Source organism: Notolepis coatsorum, assembly GCF_963971535.1.
Source record: "Notolepis coatsorum genome assembly, chromosome: 7".
In the NCBI taxonomy this organism is placed as follows: Eukaryota; Metazoa; Chordata; class Actinopteri; order Aulopiformes; family Paralepididae; genus Notolepis; species Notolepis coatsorum.
Genome location: NC_140171.1, coordinates 3,889,526 through 3,907,846, shown reverse-complemented (window position 1 = coordinate 3,907,846; position 18,321 = coordinate 3,889,526). Strand labels below are relative to the sequence as shown.

The 18,321-nt window shown below is 46.1% G+C and overlaps 1 protein-coding gene across 1 annotated transcript in view; it reads left to right on the top strand.

Annotated features, from left to right (window-relative positions):
- Positions 1-18,321, top strand: part of usp34 (ubiquitin specific peptidase 34) — a 245,563-nt gene that overhangs the window by 84,639 nt on the left and 142,603 nt on the right. Inside the window, 5 exon segments of the mRNA XM_084319311.1 lie at positions 477-691; positions 3,069-3,187; positions 5,402-5,529; positions 6,809-6,898; positions 8,680-8,775. Coding sequence (XP_084175437.1) covers positions 477-691; positions 3,069-3,187; positions 5,402-5,529; positions 6,809-6,898; positions 8,680-8,775 — 648 coding nt within the window.

The following is an 18,321-nucleotide window of genomic DNA, read 5'->3' as shown; positions in this document are numbered from 1 at the left end:
GCAATTCTAAAACGCTAATCGTGCGTTAAAAAAAAATGTGTTAACAAGCCACACACACACACCGCAGAGCGGGTCTTCTCCAAAGCGGGGGGAGAAGCACACAGTGAGTGTGGATCAAAAAGAACTGCTAGAATACTCAATCAGCAGCAGAGTAGTTCATTGCTGCTAGATTGTTTGTTCGTTTAATCAGTTGTAAAATACTTTCCATCAGTAAGATGTAAATAATAATAAAGTAATAATAATACATTATTTATTTATAAAATATTAAGTTTGGATTTTTTTTTCTTTTTACAACTGAGGTAGGTAGATACAATTTTTTTGAGACTAAAGTACGGAAAAAAAGTACCGTTGGGTACCGGTATCGATTCACAGGTACCGGTACCGGTTCAAATGTGAAAGGTACCCATCCCTAGATGTGACGTGTTGTGATGACGTCATAACTACAGCAGTGATGATGTCATCCTGTGTGTTTTCAGCCACATGGTGGAGGACATGCTGAGCGCCGACGACGTCAGCTGCAGCAGCTCTCAGGTCAGCGCCAAGTCGGAGAAGAACATGGCCGACTTCGACGGCGAGGAGTCGGGCTGCGAGGAGGAGCTGGTCCAGATCAACTCCCACGCCGAGCTCAGCTCTCACCTCCAGCAGCACCTCCCCAACCTGGCCTCCATCTACCACGAGCACCTGGTGCAAGGTGAGCGGCCGCCAGCAGCACGCTCACCACACCGCTGTAGAGCGGCAGTTTATTGTTTATTGTTTTAAAAGGATCCCCATTAGCTGCCACCTAAGTGGCGAGCTGACAACACAAAACGTAACAATACATGAGATACACATGACAATCACAATTCACTTAATTAACAATGATAATCTAAAAACAGTAAAACATTGTAGACATCTTTATAAACATCAGAATACTTTCAGAAAAGGTTATTACATTCATGGGTAGACATGAATATTTTCAGAAAAGGCTGTCAAAGTTAACGCGGTATCGCCCGATTCTATTAACGCCACTATTTTTTTTTTAACTCATGATTAACTTTTAAGAAACGTTTTTTTTTTTTTTTCCTTTTTTTTTTTTAACTAGACTTCACTCAGGTGTATTATTGATGCTCTCATTGATACTATGTTTGTTTCTGAAGTGTGTGTGAGATATATATAGAGAGAGAGGGGGGTGAGAGAGATGAGGAAGGGGAAAGAGAGCTGGAAGAGAGAGTGTGTGTGAGAGAGAGGGGGGGTGTGTGATTACTCAGCCCTTGTGTGGGTGAATGTAACAAGTTCCTAACGTTTTCTTTCCCCTATTATTTCATGCACACTTTATTCATTGTTTAAAATTATTATTAAGTTATTTTGTGCATCACTCTGTTTTGAATTTGATGCAAATTTGCAATGCATGAGGGTCATCCTTTTGTGTTAAATGGCTGCATAAAGCAAGCATTTGTTGACTCATGTTGATAAGAGTATTAAAACTTGGAACTTGAAAAAGATCTGTTTAAGGTAGAAGGGGAAAAAAAGCGATTAATTTGCGATTAATCGCGAGTTAACTATGGACAATCATGCGATTAATCGCGATAAAATATTTTAATCGATTGACAGCACTATTACATTCATGAGTAAATATTTCATTATTACATTCCTACAGTATGTATTTCCACTCCCAAACGTGAACAGTATTTGCTCACATATTTAAAGGTGACATGCATTATAAATGGCTTTTTTCAGTGTCTAGCATTGTATTATAGTAATAGTAGTTAGTATCAATGTGTCTTGTGTCTCTAAATACCATATTGGCGGATTGCTCTCATTCATGTCCGACCATTTCCTGCTCGAGTTAATTAGGTCATTCTGATTTGACTCGCATCGTGACGTAACGAGGCGAGGATGGAGCGGATACTGATCCGATTGGCTCTGTGGTTGGAGCCAATGCCCGCCCACAACCTAGGCAGCCCACACGGCGATAGCGGAGCGAGTGGAAATCTTCACTTCCTCAAACAGCGAGGCAGATAGTGTAACCCGACACCTCGACTGCACTCTGCGAGGGAGAGAGAGATGGAGAGAGCAGCGTTTGTTTACACAGGCACGGACGCAGCGCTTGTTTACACAGTGCTCCGTGCCTCAGTCTCTCTCTATCTCTCTCTGTCTGCCAGTCGCAGACTGTGTGGATGACTGTCACTCAAAGTGCTTATGGGCGGAGCCAGGCCAACACAGCCTGAAATCCAGATGCTGGGAAATTAAGCTTTTGAGTACTTGATCAGAAATATAAAACAATGAATTTTCTCACCAGTACCTGCCGTGTGGTTTCTCCTCTCTCACCAGTACCTGCCGTGTGGTTTCTCCTCTCTCACCAGTACCTGCCGTGTGGTTTCTCCTCTCTCACCAGTACCTGCCGTGTGGTTTCTCCTCTCACCAGTACCTGCCGTGTGGTTTCTCCTCTCCTCTCACCAGTACCTGCCGTGTGGTTTCTCCTCTCCTCTCACCAGTACCTGCCGTGTGGTTTCTCCTCTCCTCTCACCAGTACCTGCCGTGTGGTTTCTCCTCTCTCACCAGTACCTGCCGTGTGGTTTCTCCTCTCACCAGTACCTGCCGTGTGGTTTCTCCTCTCTCACCAGTACCTGCCGTGTGGTTTCTCCTCTCCTCTCACCAGTACCTGCCGTGTGGTTTCTCCTCTCCTCTCACCAGTACCTGCCGTGTGGTTTCTCCTCTCCTCTCACCAGTACCTGCCGTGTGGTTTCTCCTCTCCTCTCACCAGTACCTGCCGTGTGGTTTCTCCTCTCTCACCAGTACCTGCCGTGTGTTTCTCCTCTCTCACCAGTACCTGCCGTGTGGTTTCTCCTCTCTCACCAGTACCTGCCGTGTGGTTTCTCCTCTCTCACCAGTACCTGCCGTGTGGTTTCTCCTCTCTCACCAGTACCTGCCGTGTGGTTTCTCCTCTCCTCTCACCAGTACCTGCCGTGTGGTTTCTCCTCTCCTCTCACCAGTACCTGCCGTGTGTTTCTCCTCTCTCACCAGTACCTGCCGTGTGGTTTCTCCTCTCACCAGTACCTGCCGTGTGGTTTCTCCTCCCCCCCCCGCAGGTCCGTCCATCCACAAGCACCAGTACTCCAGCAGCCACGCCGTGACCGACATCAACCTGGACAACGTGTGTAAGAAGGGCAGCACGCTGCTCTGGGACCTGGTGCAGGACGAGGACGCGGTACGACCCAGACACACACACCTCTCCTGCCACACAGAGGGTGTAAAGCAGGGCTATTCAACTACGGTAGATTGTTCAGGGGGCCACATTGTCAGAAACCCAAGGGGCCAGGGGCCGGACTTCCACGGCGCCTCCCCGTGCTATGAATATATGGACACTTGACACAACACGCAACCACATTTTCACAACTTTTATTTAACTACATTGCAAAAGTAGTACACTTTTCAAAAAAAGTGCTTCATTTATGTGCCACATCTGCAACATCTCCTGCAAAAAGTGCTTCATTTATGACTGTGCAACAACTGCAACATCTCCTCTTCAACATTTCAATATAAAAATAAAATAAAAAACAAACAAGTGCATGATGTGCATCTGAACAAAAACACATTTATAGTGCAGCTGAGCTTATGAAAAAGTGCTTCATGTCTAATGTGAAATATATAAGCATGTAAGCAAAACTAGATTTTAGGTCTGTGATGAAAAAGGGCCTTGCGGGAAGGGGGGCCTTTTTTTTTTTTTTTTTTATTATATATAAATCTTCCGCGGGCCGGTCCAAATTGCTTGGCGGGCCGGATCTGGCCCGCGGGCCGCCAGTTAAATAGCCCTGGTGTAAAGAAACGGGGGTCATTTTGTATACAGTCGGTTCAGATATCATCTCTACAGCAGATTATATTATCTCCAAAACTAGGCGAATTACACGGAAACTATCTGGATGGATAGATAGCCCCCCGGGTAAAAGGGGGAGAATACAGGTGCGGCTCAATAAATTACAATATCGTGGACAAGTTATTTTATTTCAGTAATTCAATTAAAAAAGCTAAACTCTCATAGATTATAGATTGATTAACACACAAAGTGAAATATTTCAAGCCTTTATTTGTTTTTAATTTGGATGATTATGGCTTACAGCCCAAATTTCAGTATCTGAGAAAGTTTTGAATATTACATAAGACCGATACAAAATTTTTAAATGTAATATAGAAATGTCGGCCTTCTGAACATGTATGTGTTCACTCGATTACTTGGTTGGGGCTCCTTTTGCACAAATGACTGCATCAATACAGCGAAATATATTGACTTTTCCACGATATTCTAATTGATTGAGCTGCACCTGTATGTTTTAGTGGATCGGCAGCACCGGCCTCCTGGTCGTATCTGTTGAAGAGATATCTCTGCCTTCATGAACCCTGTCTCTCACTCATCATGATGTCGATGATCAGTCAAGTGGGCCTTTCTTTCAGCACAACACTCATAGTAACTCTGGATAGTTAGCAGGGGTGTAAAAAGTACCCAGAAATGATACTTAACCCTTTCACTGCCACACGGCAGAAGGTTAACCCTTTACTATCGCACAACCGGCTGTCGTGTGTGGCAGTGAAAGGGTTAACCGGCTGTCGTGTGTGGCAGTGAAAGGGTTAACCGGCTGTCGTGTGGCAGTGAAAGGGTTAAGTTGAAAGTATGGGTACCGTCTCAAAATCGTACTCAAGTAAAAGTCATTGTATCTGGCTAAAAACACACTTGAGTAAAAGTACAAATCTTTTTTTTCTTTTTTTTTCTACTTTTAAATGTACAGACCTGCAATATTTGTACTTTGTAGGTCGGCATTTTAAATGTCAGGAGTAAAACGGTTTTTCTTCTTCTCTGGAAATCTAATTGAGTACAAGTATACAAACCTAATAATACTCCAGTACAAAGTACAAATCCCCAAAAACAGTACTTAAGTATTGTAACTAGGGATGTCCGATATTATCGGCCGATATCGGCATTACAATGTGATATCGGAAAATATCTGTATTGGTTTTCAAAAAAGAATTAATTTTTTTTTTTTTTTTTTTTTACATTTCTATAACCTTTATTTACCCAGGCAAGCAAGTAAGAACAAATTCTGATTTTATTTATTGTCAAAAGTATGCATAATGTTGTGTTAATTCCACAACAAGAGATATGTAATGTTAATTACCTGAAATTATTCAATTTTTGGGGGGGGGAAACCCTGCATATATCGGTATCGGTTGATATCGGTATCGGAAATTAAGAGTTGGACAATATCGGTGTATCGGTAAAAAAGCCAATATCGAGCACCCCTAATTGTAACGAAGTACTCGAGTACTCTACACCCCTGATAGTTAGCCACAGACCAATGCAACGTCAACGGGCTCCCGCTCCTGAGGCTCACTGGAGTTGTTGTTGTTGTTGTTGTTGTTGTGTCTTTAGATCCACCTGTCGGAGGGTCTGATAAACGAGGCGGAGAAGCTGCTGTGCTCCCTGGTGTGCTGGTTCACCGACCGGCAGATCCGGATGCGCTTCATCGAGGGCTGCCTGGACAACCTGGCTCACCACCGGTAAGACCTCCAGTAGGGCTCTTCTCCCGTTCTCCCTCTCCTCTGTCGGTCATGTCCTCCCCCACATCTTCTCCCGTTCTCCCTCTCCTCTGTCGGTCATGTCCTCCCCCACCTCTTCTCCCGTTCTCCCTCTCCTCTGTCGGTCATGTCCTCCCCCACATCTTCTCCTGTTCTCCCTCTCCTCTGTCGGTCATGTCCTCCCCCACATCTTCTCCCGTTCTCCCTCTCCTCTGTCGGTCATGTCCTCCCCCACATCTTCTCCCGTTCTCCCTCTCCTCTGTCGGTCATGTCCTCCCCCACATCTCCTCCCGTTCTCCCTCCTCCCCCACATCCTCTCCCGTTCTCCCTCTCCTCCGTCGGTCATGTCCTCCCCCACATCTCCTCCCGTTCTCCCTCTCCTCTGTCGGTCATGTCCTCCCCCACATCTTCTCCCGTTCTCCCTCCTCTGTCGGTCATGTCCTCCCCCACATCTCCTCCCGTTCTCCCTCTCCTCTGTCGGTCATGTCCTCCCCCACATCTCCTCCCGTTCTCCCTCTCCTCTGTCGGTCATGTCCTCCCCCACATCTTCTCCCGTTCTCCCTCTCCTCTGTCGGTCATGTCCTCCCCCACATCTCCTCCCGTTCTCCCTCTCCTCTGTCGGTCATGTCCTCCCCCACATCTTCTCCCGTTCTCCCTCTCCTCTGTCGGTCATGTCCTCCCCCACATCTCCTCCCGTTCTCCCTCTCCTCTGTCGGTCATGTCCTCCCCCACATCTTCTCCCGTTCTCCCTCTCCTCTGTCGGTCATGTCCTCCCCCACATCTTCTCCCGTTCTCCCTCTCCTCCGTCGGTCATGTCCTCCCCCACATCTTCTCTCCCGTTCTCCCTCTCCTCTGTCGGTCATGTCCTCCCCCACATCTTCTCCCGTTCTCCCTCTCCTCTGTCGGTCATGTCCTCCCCCACATCTTCTCCCGTTCTCCCTCTCCTCCGTCGGTCATGTCCTCCCCCACATCTTCTCTCCCGTTCTCCCTCTCCTCTGTCGGTCATGTCCTCCCCCACATCTCCTCCCGTTCTCCCTCTCCTCTGTCGGTCATGTCCTCCCCCACATCTTCTCCCATTCTCCCTCTCCTCTGTCGGTCATGTCCTCCCCCACATCTTCTCCCGTTCTCCCTCTCCTCTGTCGGTCATGTCCTCCCCCACATCCTCTCCCGTTCTCCCTCTCCTCTGTCGGTCATGTCTGGAAAAACGCTAAAAATAAACCTTAAAAAAAAAAAAATCTGTTTTGTGTGTCTTCTCCTGCAGGTCCGTGGTGGTCTCTTTACGGCTGCTCCCCAAGCTTTTCGGCACTTTTCAGCAGTTTGGCTCCAGCTACGACACCCACTGGATCACCATGTAAGTCTCCTTTCCTTTTGATTCCAAAGGGATCAATAAATGTATTGCATATCTTATCTGGATGGGCATGCTCCTTATCCCAGCGAGGACAAAAAGACAGCTCATCTTTACCTCAGTGTTTCCCATTAATTACCTAGACTGTGGCGGCCCGCCACAGTTTTATAATGAACCAAAAAAAAGTAAAAAATTAAATAAAAGTTTTATTATTATTATATATATTTTTCTATTAAATATAAAGTTTGCCAATAGGGATGTAGCAGTAGTATTGGCAGTGGTAGTAGTCGTAATAGTAATCCAGTATATATTTTTATTTTCTAAAAAATAAACCAGTTCAACACAGGTAACCACTTTTGCTTCATTTCTTTGATGGCTCAAATGTCTGCTCTAGTGCAGTGGTTCCCAAACCTCTCCTCGAGACACCCCAGCCGGTCCATGTATTTGTTCAATTCCACCACCAGCAAGCACACCTTGATTCAACTAATAAAGGGTTTTTTTTTTTCTTTTTTTTTTTTAATCTTTCTTCCCCTCCTTTTTCCCGATTTTTCTCCCATCCCACCCTTCCTGGTTGTTGCGTACTTTCCCCTACTGTTGGTCCGGGAACCCGGAGACTGTCACATGCTTTCCTCCGACGCATGTGCAGCCTGGGGCAGGCCAACCTGGCCGCGCAGGTTCTCACCGGGGAGAGTGTAGCGTGTAGCGTGTGGGAGGCCACACTATCTCTCCTCAGTTCCAACCCTCGCTGAGCAGGCGCCCCGACCGAACTGTAGGGGTCGCTGTCCACAACGCCCAGGACCCACCCTTCAGCTTTCCCACCCCCTGATACAGCCAATTGTATCAGTGTGAGAGGACAGCCAAGCTGATAGCAACGCCGGGAGCTGGATTCGAACAGGCGAATCCAGTGTCTCCCGGTGTTGGTGACGAACGTAATCTCCGTGCGCCACCTGCCCCCCCCCAATAAAGGGCTAGTTAAGTTGAATCAGGTGTGCTGGTGGTGGAATTTAACAAATACATTGAACGGCTGGGGTGCTTCGAGGAGAGGATTGGGAAGCACTAGTCTAGTCGAAGTTCATCATAGATCTAGCCTCTTTATTTTGCTCTCAAAGTGCACCAGATTGATGCATTTAACTTTAAAATGTACATGTAGGCGGCTAGGTGGCGCAGTGGGCAAGGCGCTCGCCACCAACGCAGGAGATGCTGGGATCGAGCCCAGCTCTCGGCGTTGCTACCAGCTTGGCTGGTCGTTCATACCAACACAATTGGCAGTATTAGGGGGTGGGAAGCCGGTGGTGGGTGGGGATCGGACGTTGTGGACAGCGACTCCTACAGGTCGGTTGGTGCGCCTGCGCAGTAGAATCAGGAAGCGACGGGGGCGGCGTGCCCTCCAAACGCAGACCCCCGCCGCTGAGAGATCGCGCTGTGCAGGTGAAAAGATGCGACGGCTGCTTCCTCGTGTACCGGAGGGGACACGTGATGCAAGGCTTCGTCCACATTGCAGCCGACCAGTGGGAGGCGTGGCCTAACAGCGTTCGAGACAGGGGAGGGGAGAATTGGACGATACGAAATTGGGGACGGGAGAAAAATAGAAAATGGGAGAAAAAGTAGATAAAAAAAAAAATAATTACATGTAGGTTCACCCGCCACAGTCTCACAACATCCTGTGGGAAACACTGCACCTCCTTATCCTTCATAGGAAAATTAACTATTGGGTTGTTGTATGTTGATCACATGGTGTTGACGATGCATGGCTTGTTGTTGTTTGTTTGTTTGTTTGTTGTCGTCAGGTGGGCGGAGAAGGAGCTGCACATGATGAAGCTGTTCTTTGAGAACCTTCTTCACTACATCCAGGAGGTCAGGGAGCGGAGGCACAAGTTCACCCTGTGAGTCACCCTCCTCTTCTTCACTGTGATGACTACTGAGTCAACCCTCCTCTTCTTCACTGTGATGACTACTGAGTCACCCTCCTCTTCTTCACTGTGATGACTACTGAGTCAACCCTCCTCTTCTTCACTGTGATGACTACTGAGTCAACCCTCCTCTTCTTCACTGTGATGACTACTGAGTCAACCCTCCTCTTCTTCACTGTGATGACTACTGAGTCAACCCTCCTCTTCTTCACTATAACTACTGAGTCAACCCTCCTCTTCTTCACTATAACTACTGAGTCAACCCTCCTCTTCTTCACTATAACTACTGAGTCAACCCTCCTCTTCTTCACTGTGATGACTACTGAGTCAACCCTCCTCTTCTTCACTGTGATGACTACTGAGTCAACCCTCCTCTTCTTCACTGTGATGACTACTGAGTCAACCCTTCTCTTCTTCACTATAACTACTGAGTCAACCCTCCTCTTCTTCACTATAACTACTGAGTCAACCCTCCTCTTCTTCACTATAACTACTGAGTCAACCCTCCTCTTCTTCACTATAACTACTGAGTCAACCCTCCTCTTCTTCACTATAACTACTGAGTCAACCCTCCTCTTCATCACCATAACTACTGAGTCAACCCTCCCCTTCATCACCATAACTACTGAGTCAACCCTCCCCTTCATCACTATAACTACTGAGTCAACCCTCCTCTTCTTCACTATAACTACTGAGTCAACCCTCCCCTTCATCACTATAACTACTGAGTCAACCCTCCTCTTCTTCACTATAACTACTGAGTCAACCCTCCTCTTCTTCACTATAACTACTGAGTCAACCCTCCTCTTCATCACTATAACTACTGAGTCAACCCTCCTCTTCATCACTAACTACTGAGTCAACCCTCCCCTTCATCACTAACTACTGAGTCAACCCTCCTCTTCATCACTAACTACTGAGTCAACCCTCCCCTTCATCACTAACTACTGAGTCAACCCTCCTCTTCATCACCATAACTACTGAGTCAACCCTCCCCTTCATCACCATAACTACTGAGTCAACCCTCTTCTTCATCACTAACTACTGAGTCAACCCTCCCCTTCATCACTATAACTACTGAGTCAACCCTCCCCTTCATCACTATAACTACTGAGTCAACCCTCCTCTTCATCACTAACTACTGAGTCAACCCTCCCCTTCATCACTATAACTACTGAGTCAACCCTCCTCTTCATCACTAACTACTGAGTCAACCCTCTTCATCACTAACTACTGAGTCAACCCTCCTCTTCTTCACTATAACTACTGAGTCAACCCTCCTCTTCTTCACTATAACTACTGAGTCAACCCTCCTCTTCTTCACTAACTACTGAGTCAACCCTCTTCTTCATCACTATAACTACTGAGTCAACCCTCCTCTTCATCACTAACTACTGAGTCAACCCTCCTCTTCATCACTATAACTACTGAGTCAACCCTCCTCTTCATCGAGTCAACCCTCCCCTTCATCACTATAACTACTGAGTCAACCCTCTTCTTCATCACTATAACTACTGAGTCAACCCTCCTCTTCATCACTAACTACTGAGTCAACCCTCCTCTTCATCACTAACTACTGAGTCAACCCTCCTCTTCATCACTAACTACTGAGTCAACCCTCCTCTTCATCACTATAACTACTGAGTCAACCCTCCCCTTCATCACTATAACTACTGAGTCAACCCTCCTCTTCATCACTATAACTACTGAGTCAACCCCCTTCATCACTAACTACTGAGTCAACCCTCTTCTTCATCACTAACTACTGAGTCAACCCTCCCCTTCATCGAGTCAACCCTCCTCTTCATCACTAACTACTGAGTCAACCCTCCTCTTCATCGAGTCAACCCTCCTCTTCATCACTAACTACTGAGTCAACCCTCCTCTTCATCACTAACTACTGAGTCAACCCTCCTCTTCATCACTAACTACTGAGTCAACCCTCTTCATCGAGTCAACCCTCCTCTTCATCACTAACTACTGAGTCAACCCTCCCCTTCATCACTATAACTACTGAGTCAACCCTCCTCTTCATCACTAACTACTGAGTCAACCCTCCTCTTCATCACTAACTACTGAGTCAACCCTCCTCTTCATCACTAACTACTGAGTCAACCCTCCCCTTCATCACTATAACTACTGAGTCAACCCTCCCCTTCATCACTAACTACTGAGTCAACCCTCCTCTTCATCACTAACTACTGAGTCAACCCTCCCCTTCATCACTATAACTACTGAGTCAACCCTCCCCTTCATCACTAACTACTGAGTCAACCCTCCTCTTCATCACTATAACTACTGAGTCAACCCTCCTCTTCATCACTAACTACTGAGTCAACCCTCCCCTTCATCACTATAACTACTGAGTCAACCCTCCTCTTCATCACTAACTACTGAGTCAACCCTCCCCTTCATCACTATAACTACTGAGTCAACCCTCCTCTTCATCACTAACTACTGAGTCAACCCTCCCCTTCATCACTATAACTACTGAGTCAACCCTCCTCTTCATCACTAACTACTGAGTCAACCCTCCCCTTCATCACTAACTACTGAGTCAACCCTCCTCTTCATCACTAACTACTGAGTCAACCCTCCCCTTCATCACTATAACTACTGAGTCAACCCTCCCCTTCATCACTAACTACTGAGTCAACCCTCCCCTTCATCACTAACTACTGAGTCAACCCTCCTCTTCATCACTAACTACTGAGTCAACCCTCCCCTTCATCACTAACTACTGAGTCAACCCTCCTCTTCATCACCATAACTACTGAGTCAACCCTCCTCTTCATCACTAACTACTGAGTCAACCCTCCCCTTCATCACTAACTACTGAGTCAACCCTCCTCTTCATCACTAACTACTGAGTCAACCCTCCTCTTCATCACTAACTACTGAGTCAACCCTCCTCTTCATCACTATAACTACTGAGTCAACCCTCCTCTTCATCACTAACTACTGAGTCAACCCTCCTCTTCATCACTAACTACTGAGTCAACCCTCCTCTTCATCACTAACTACTGAGTCAACCCTCCCCTTCATCACTAACTACTGAGTCAACCCTCCTCTTCATCACTAACTACTGAGTCAACCCTCCCCTTCATCACTATAACTACTGAGTCAACCCTCCTCTTCTTCACTATAACTACTGAGTCAACCCTCCTCTTCATCACTATAACTACTGAGTCAACCCTCCCCTTCATCACTATAACTACTGAGTCAACCCTCCTCTTCATCGAGTCAACCCTCCCCTTCATCACTAACTACTGAGTCAACCCTCCTCTTCATCACTATAACTACTGAGTCAACCCTCCTCTTCATCACTATAACTACTGAGTCAACCCTCCTCTTCATCACTATAACTACTGAGTCAACCCTCCTCTTCATCACTATAACTACTGAGTCAACCCTCCTCTTCATCACTATAACTACTGAGTCAACCCTCCCCTTCATCACTATAACTACTGAGTCAACCCTCCTCTTCATCACTATAACTACTGAGTCAACCCTCCCCTTCATCACTAACTACTGAGTCAACCCTCCTCTTCATCACTAACTACTGAGTCCACTCTCCTCTTCATCACTAACTACTGAGTCAACCCTCCTCTTCATCACTATAACTACTGAGTCAACCCTTCTCTTCATCACTAACTACTGAGTCAACCCTCCCCTTCATCACTATAACTACTGAGTCAACCCTCCCCTTCATCACTATAACTACTGAGTCAACCCTCCTCTTCATCACTAACTACTGAGTCAACCCTCCTCTTCATCACTAACTACTGAGTCAACCCTCCTCTTCATCACTAACTACTGAGTCAACCCTCCCCTTCATCACTAACTACTGAGTCAACCCTCCTCTTCATCACTAACTACTGAGTCAACCCTCCCCTTCATCACTATAACTACTGAGTCAACCCTCCCCTTCATCACTATAACTACTGAGTCAACCCTCTTCTTCATCACTATAACTACTGAGTCAACCCTCCTCTTCATCACTAACTACTGAGTCAACCCTCCTCTTCATCACTAACTACTGAGTCAACCCTCCTCTTCATCACTAACTACTGAGTCAACCCTCCTCTTCATCACTATAACTACTGAGTCAACCCTCCCCTTCATCACTATAACTACTGAGTCAACCCTCCTCTTCATCACTATAACTACTGAGTCAACCCTCCTCTTCATCACTAACTACTGAGTCAACCCCCTTCATCACTAACTACTGAGTCAACCCTCTTCTTCATCACTAACTACTGAGTCAACCCTCCCCTTCATCGAGTCAACCCTCCTCTTCATCACTAACTACTGAGTCAACCCTCCTCTTCATCGAGTCAACCCTCCTCTTCATCACTAACTACTGAGTCAACCCTCCTCTTCATCACTAACTACTGAGTCAACCCTCCCCTTCATCACTATAACTACTGAGTCAACCCTCCCCTTCATCACTAACTACTGAGTCAACCCTCCTCTTCATCACTAACTACTGAGTCAACCCTCCTCTTCATCACTAACTACTGAGTCAACCCTCCCCTTCATCACTAACTACTGAGTCAACCCTCCTCTTCATCACTAACTACTGAGTCAACCCTCCCCTTCATCACTATAACTACTGAGTCAACCCTCCCCTTCATCACTATAACTACTGAGTCAACCCTCCCCTTCATCACTAACTACTGAGTCAACCCTCCTCTTCATCACTAACTACTGAGTCAACCCTCCTCTTCATCACTATAACTACTGAGTCAACCCTCCCCTTCATCACTATAACTACTGAGTCAACCCTCCCCTTCATCACTATAACTACTGAGTCAACCCTCCTCTTCATCACTAACTACTGAGTCAACCCTCCCCTTCATCACTATAACTACTGAGTCAACCCTCCCCTTCATCACTAACTACTGAGTCAACCCTCCTCTTCATCACTATAACTACTGAGTCAACCCTCCCCTTCATCACTATAACTACTGAGTCAACCCTCCCCTTCATCACTAACTACTGAGTCAACCCTCCTCTTCATCACTAACTACTGAGTCAACCCTCCCCTTCATCACTATAACTACTGAGTCAACCCTCCTCTTCATCACTAACTACTGAGTCAACCCTCCCCTTCATCACTATAACTACTGAGTCAACCCTCCTCTTCATCACTAACTACTGAGTCAACCCTCCCCTTCATCACTATAACTACTGAGTCAACCCTCCTCTTCATCACTAACTACTGAGTCAACCCTCCTCTTCATCACTAACTACTGAGTCAACCCTCCTCTTCATCACTAACTACTGAGTCAACCCTCCTCTTCATCACTAACTACTGAGTCAACCCTCCTCTTCATCACTATAACTACTGAGTCAACCCTCCCCTTCATCACTAACTACTGAGTCAACCCTCCTCTTCATCACTAACTACTGAGTCAACCCTCCCCTTCATCACTAACTACTGAGTCAACCCTCCTCTTCATCACTAACTACTGAGTCAACCCTCCTCTTCATCACTAACTACTGAGTCAACCCTCCCCTTCATCACTAACTACTGAGTCAACCCTCCTCTTCATCACTAACTACTGAGTCAACCCTCCCCTTCATCACTATAACTACTGAGTCAACCCTCCTCTTCATCACTAACTACTGAGTCAACCCTCCCCTTCATCACTATAACTACTGAGTCAACCCTCCTCTTCATCACTATAACTACTTAGTCAACCCTCCCCTTCATCACTATAACTACTGAGTCAACCCTCTTCTTCATCACTAACTACTGAGTCAACCCTCCTCTTCATCACTAACTACTGAGTCAACCCTCCTCTTCATCACTAACTACTGAGTCAACCCTCCTCTTCATCACTAACTACTGAGTCAACCCTCCTCTTCATCACTATAACTACTGAGTCAACCCTCCTCTTCATCACTAACTACTGAGTCAACCCTCCTCTTCATCACTAACTACTGAGTCAACCCTCCTCTTCATCACTAACTACTGAGTCAACCCTCCCCTTCATCACTAACTACTGAGTCAACCCTCCTCTTCATCACTAACTACTGAGTCAACCCTCCCCTTCATCACTATAACTACTGAGTCAACCCTCCTCTTCTTCACTATAACTACTGAGTCAACCCTCCTCTTCATCACTATAACTACTGAGTCAACCCTCCTCTTCATCACTATAACTACTGAGTCAACCCTCCTCTTCATCACTATAACTACTGAGTCAACCCTCCTCTTCATCACTATAACTACTGAGTCAACCCTCCTCTTCATCACTATAACTACTGAGTCAACCCTCCTCTTCATCACTATAACTACTGAGTCAACCCTCTTCATCACTATAACTACTGAGTCAACCCTCCTCTTCATCACTATAACTACTGAGTCAACCCTCCCCTTCATCACTATAACTACTGAGTCAACCCTCCTCTTCATCACTATAACTACTGAGTCAACCCTCCCCTTCATCACTAACTACTGAGTCAACCCTCCTCTTCATCACTAACTACTGAGTCAACCCTCCTCTTCATCACTATAACTACTGAGTCAACCCTCCTCTTCATCACTATAACTACTGAGTCAACCCTCTTCATCACTAACTACTGAGTCAACCCTCCTCTTCATCACTAACTACTGAGTCAACCCTCCCCTTCATCACTATAACTACTGAGTCAACCCTCCCCTTCATCACTAACTACTGAGTCAACCCTCCTCTTCATCACTATAACTACTGAGTCAACCCTCCTCTTCATCACTAACTACTGAGTCAACCCTCCTCTTCATCACTAACTACTGAGTCAACCCTCCTCTTCATCACTAACTACTGAGTCAACCCTCCTCTTCTTCACTAACTACTGAGTCAACCCTCCTCTTCATCACTAACTACTGAGTCAACCCTCCTCTTCATCACTAACTACTGAGTCAACCCTCCTCTTCATCACTAACTACTGAGTCAACCCTCCCCTTCATCACTAACTACTGAGTCAACCCTCCTCTTCATCACTAACTACTGAGTCAACCCTCCTCTTCTTCACTAACTACTGAGTCAACCCTCCTCTTCATCACTAACTACTGAGTCAACCCTCCTCTTCATCACTAACTACTGAGTCAACCCTCCTCTTCATCACTATAACTACTGAGTCAACCCTCCTCTTCATCACTAACTACTGAGTCAACCCTCCTCTTCATGACTAACTACTGAGTCAACCCTCCTCTTCTTCACTATAACTACTGAGTCAACCCTCCCCTTCATCACTATAACTACTGAGTCAACCCTCCTCTTCATCACTAACTACTGAGTCAACCCTCCCCTTCATCACTATAACTACTGAGTCAACCCTCCCCTTCATCACTAACTACTGAGTCAACCCTCCTCTTCATCACTAACTACTGAGTCAACCCTCCTCTTCTTCACTATAACTACTGAGTCAACCCTCCTCTTCTTCACTATAACTACTGAGTCAACCCTCCTCTTCATCACTAACTACTGAGTCAACCCTCCCCTTCATCACTAACTACTGAGTCAACCCTCCCCTTCATCACTAACTACTGAGTCAACCCTCCTCTTCATCACTAACTACTGAGTCAACCCTCCTCTTCTTCACTATAACTACTGAGTCAACCCTCCTCTTCTTCACTATAACTACTGAGTCAACCCTCCTCTTCATCACTAACTACTGAGTCAACCCTCCTCTTCTTCACTATAACTACTGAGTCAACCCTCCTCTTCTTCACTATAACTACTGAGTCAACCCTCCTCTTCTTCACTATAACTACTGAGTCAACCCTCCCCTTCATCACTAACTACTGAGTCAACCCTCCTCTTCTTCACTATAACTACTGAGTCAACCCTCCTCTTCTTCACTATAACTACTGAGTCAACCCTCCTCTTCATCACTAGAACTACTGAGTCAACCCTCCTCTTCATCACTATAACTACTGAGTCAACCCTCCTCTTCATCACTAACTACTGAGTCAACCCTCCCCTTCATCACTAACTACTGAGTCAACCCTCCTCTTCTTCACTATAACTACTGAGTCAACCCTCCTCTTCTTCACTATAACTACTGAGTCAACCCTCCTCTTCATCACCATAACTACTGAGTCAACCCTCCCCTTCATCACTATAACTACTGAGTCAACCCTCCTCTTCATCACTAACTACTGAGTCAACCCTCCCATTCATCACTAACTACTGAGTCAACCCTCCTCTTCATCACTATAACTACTGAGTCAACCCTCCCCTTCATCACTAACTACTGAGTCAACCCTCCCCTTCATCACTAACTACTGAGTCAACCCTCCTCTTCATCACTAACTACTGAGTCAACCCTCCTCTTCATCACTAACTACTGAGTCAACCCTCCCCTTCATCACTAGAACTACTGAGTCAACCCTCCTCTTCATCACTATAACTACTGAGTCAACCCTCCCCTTCATCACTATAACTACTGAGTCAACCCTCCTCTTCATCACTAACTACTGAGTCAACCCTCCCCTTCATCACTATAACTACTGAGTCAACCCTCCTCTTCATCACTATAACTACTGAGTCAACCCTCCTCTTCATCACTAACTACTGAGTCAACCCTCCTCTTCATCACTATAACTACTGAGTCAACCCTCCTCTTCATCACTAACTACTGAGTCAACCCTCCCCTTCATCACTATAACTACTGAGTCAACCCTCCCCTTCATCACTAACTACTGAGTCAACCCTCCTCTTCATCACTAACTACTGAGTCAACCCTCCCCTTCATCACTATAACTACTGAGTCAACTCTCCTCTTCATCGAGTCAACCCTCCCCTTCATCACTAACTACTGAGTCAACCCTCCTCTTCATCACTAACTACTGAGTCAACCCTCCTCTTCATCACTATAACTACTGAGTCAACCCTCCCCTTCATCACTATAACTACTGAGTCAACCCTCCCCTTCATCACTAACTACTGAGTCAACCCTCCTCTTCATCACTAACTACTGAGTCAACCCTCCTCTTCATCACTATAACTACTGAGTCAACCCTCCCCTTCATCACTATAACTACTGAGTCAACCCTCCCCTTCATCACTAACTACTGAGTCAACCCTCCTCTTCATCACTAACTACTGAGTCAACCCTCCCCTTCATCACTAACTACTGAGTCAACCCTCCTCTTCATCACTATAACTACTGAGTCAACTCTCCCCTTCATCACTAACTACTGAGTCAACCCTCCCCTTCATCACTAACTACTGAGTCAACCCTCTTCTTCATCACTAACTACTGAGTCAACCCTCCTCTTCATCACTAACTACTGAGTCAACCCTCCTCTTCATCACTAACTACTGAGTCAACCCTCCTCTTCATCACTAACTACTGAGTCAACCCTCCTCTTCATCACTAACTACTGAGTCAACCCTCCCCTTCATCACTATAACTACTGAGTCAACCCTCCCCTTCATCACTATAACTACTGAGTCAACCCTCCTCTTCATCGAGTCAACCCTCCCCTTCATCACTAACTACTGAGTCAACCCTCCCCTTCAT